The sequence below is a fragment of the Procambarus clarkii genome, chromosome 52, assembly GCF_040958095.1.
Source record: "Procambarus clarkii isolate CNS0578487 chromosome 52, FALCON_Pclarkii_2.0, whole genome shotgun sequence".
NCBI lineage: Eukaryota > Metazoa > Arthropoda > Malacostraca > Decapoda > Cambaridae > Procambarus > Procambarus clarkii.
The window spans coordinates 4,576,892-4,579,639 of NC_091201.1; the positions used below are offsets into that span (position 1 = coordinate 4,576,892).

General features: G+C 52.8%; 1 protein-coding gene across 1 annotated transcript; it reads left to right on the forward strand.

Moving 5' to 3' along the window:
- Positions 1-276: 276 nt before the first annotated feature.
- LOC138352036 (proline-rich protein HaeIII subfamily 1-like) lies at positions 277-660 on the forward strand. The gene has a single exon (XM_069304209.1). It carries the CDS (start codon positions 277-279, stop codon positions 658-660), a length of 384 nt encoding a protein of 127 aa, XP_069160310.1.
- The last annotated feature ends 2,088 nt before the right edge of the window (positions 661-2,748 follow it).

Consider the following 2,748-nt stretch of genomic DNA (forward strand, 5'->3'; position numbering starts at 1 on the left):
GAGAGGGGGGGGGGGGAGGGGGTCAGAGGTCACGACCCAGGAGGGTAATTTGTGTCACAAAAGCTGTTGTTAGAACCACCATTAAGCTCAGCACAACTGGCACCCCAGGAGGCCTCCAGGAGGCACCTAGGAACCTCCCTAGGAGACACCCCAGGCCTCCAGGAAGCACCCAGCAAGTCCCTAGGAGACACCCTAGGCCTCCAGGTAGCACCCAGCAAGTCCCTAGGAGACACCCAGGGCCCCAGGACGCCCCTAAGAGACACCCAGGCCCCCAGGATGCCCCTAGGAGACACCCAGGCCCCCAGGACGCCCCTAGGAGACACCCAGGCCCCCAGGACGCCCCTAGGAGACACCCAGGACGCCCCTAGGAGACACCCAGGCCCTCAGGACGCCCCTAGGAGACACCCAGGCCCTCAGGACGCTCCTAGGAGACACCCAGGGCCCCAGGATGCCCCTAGGAGACCCCCAGGCCCCCAGGACGCCCCTAGGAGACACCCAGGCCCCCAGGACGCCCCTAGGAGACCCCCAGGCCCCCAGGACGCCCCTAGGAGACACCCAGGGCCCCAGGATGCCCCTAGAAGACACACAGGCCCCCAGGACGCCCCTAGGAGACACCCAGGCCCCGAGGAGCCCTCAGTAAAAGCTTATCGCGCCCCCTGAAAGCGGGACAGCGTACTGAACCCAGGCAACTCGCGTCGTTTTAATCCCATCTGCCGTTTTGAAGAGCAAGCGTAATGACCTCTAAAACCCCTCCCCCCCCTACCCCCCCTGGCTACCCAAGGAGAAGGAAGGGGGTGCAGAGTGGAGGGGGAGCAAAGGGAAGGGGGGGGGGGAAGAGGAGAAGGCAGCAAAGGGAAGAAGAGAGGAGCAAATGGAGTGGATCGCAGACTTCAAGCAAGTCTCTGCTGTGTAATAGTGGTGAACAACCACTATATGCATCGGGGCATCGAACCCCCCCACCCCCCTACAAGACGCAAAGTCGCCACTTTACCACCCACATCAAGGGGAAGGTTCCCCTTCTCAACCCTAGCAAGTGACAACCGCTCTAAGCCCCCCATTACAGGGGGGGGGCTACAACCCCTGATACAGAGGGACCCTAATGTAACTTCCCCCAAACCCCCCCCTGTAAGCTGGCAGAGCAAAGGGGGATGAGAACCCACACTGGTTCTGGCCTGAGCATGTAGTGAGTGTGGCCCTGTAGATTACCTCAGGGATGTGGCCACCCACCTCAGGGATGTGGCCACCCACCCCAGGTGTTTAGCAGTATTTCAGCGGCCATGGGGTGCTGGGGGGAGGTGGCTGTTTCAGGGTAGGGGGCATGGTTGGGTAGGGGGGAGTGGTATGGTAGGGGGAGGGTTGGGTAGGGGACTGTATGGGGTAGGGGGTAGTGGGGTGAGGGTGAGGGAATGAGGCAGGGGAGAGAACAATACTATGGGAGAGAAACAACTTAGGCCATACAGCAGAGGAGATATTCAGAGACAGGTTACCAAACACCACCTCTAATCAAAGCACTTGTATTCAAAAGCACTTGTACTCAAAGCATTTGTACTCATAACACTTGTACTCATAACACTTGTACTCATAACACTTGTACTCATAACACTTGTACTCATAACACTTGTACTCATAACACTTGTACTCATAACACTTGTACTCATAACACTTGTACTCATAACACTTGTACTCATAACACTTGTACTCATAACACTTGTACTCATAACACTTGTACTCATAACACTTGTACTCATAACACTTGTACTCATAACACTTGTACTCATAACACTTGTACTCATAACACTTGTACTCATAACACTTGTACTCATAACACTTGTACTCATAACACTTGTACTCATAACACTTGTACTCATAACACTTGTACTCATAACACTTGTACTCATAACACTTGTACTCATAACACTTGTACTCATAACACTTGTACTCATAACACTTGTACTCATAACACTTGTACTCATAACACTTGTACTCATAACACTTGTACTCAAAAACACTTGTACTCAAAAACACTTGTACTCAAAGCACTTGTACCCAAAGCACTCGTTATGTAACAATCTGAAACTTAATGTGAAGCAGTCTTGGAGTGCCTCGAGTCTCGAGTGGATCCACAAACCACTTCTCACCTCCTCTTAAGACCTCCGCCACGGCGACTAAGTCTGTATTTACTAACTCGTCTTGTCAAGTTCTTGAGAACTGTTTACTAAATACCACTCTGCTACCATGGCCGACTTACGATGTGCAGCTCTCGTAAGTAGGCTGTGGTTCCTGATCGCAGCAGCTCATCTACGACCTCTGATCTACTATGTAATATACAGTAAATCCCATGCTGTTCGTAAACATTAAATCCCATGTTTACGAGGACATGTATTCGTAGAGGGGATGGGTTGGAGCTGGGATATGAGGACAAGGAGCTGGGGAATGAGGACAAGGAGCTGGGATATGAGGGCAAGGGGCTGGGATATGAGGGCAAGGAGCTGGGATGTGAGGACAAGGAGCTGGGATATGAGGGCAAGGAGCTGGGATATGAGGACAAGGAGCTGGGATATGAGGACAAGGAGCTGGAATATGCGGACAAGGAGCTGGAATATGCGGACACGGAGCTGGGATATGAGGACAAGGAGCTGGGATAAGAGGAAAAAGAGCTGGGGGCATAAGAACGAATTGAAGAAACATAACCTAACCACTTGGACCATAGGGAATCGAACTCCGACCCTGCAGGGGGGCAAATGCGTA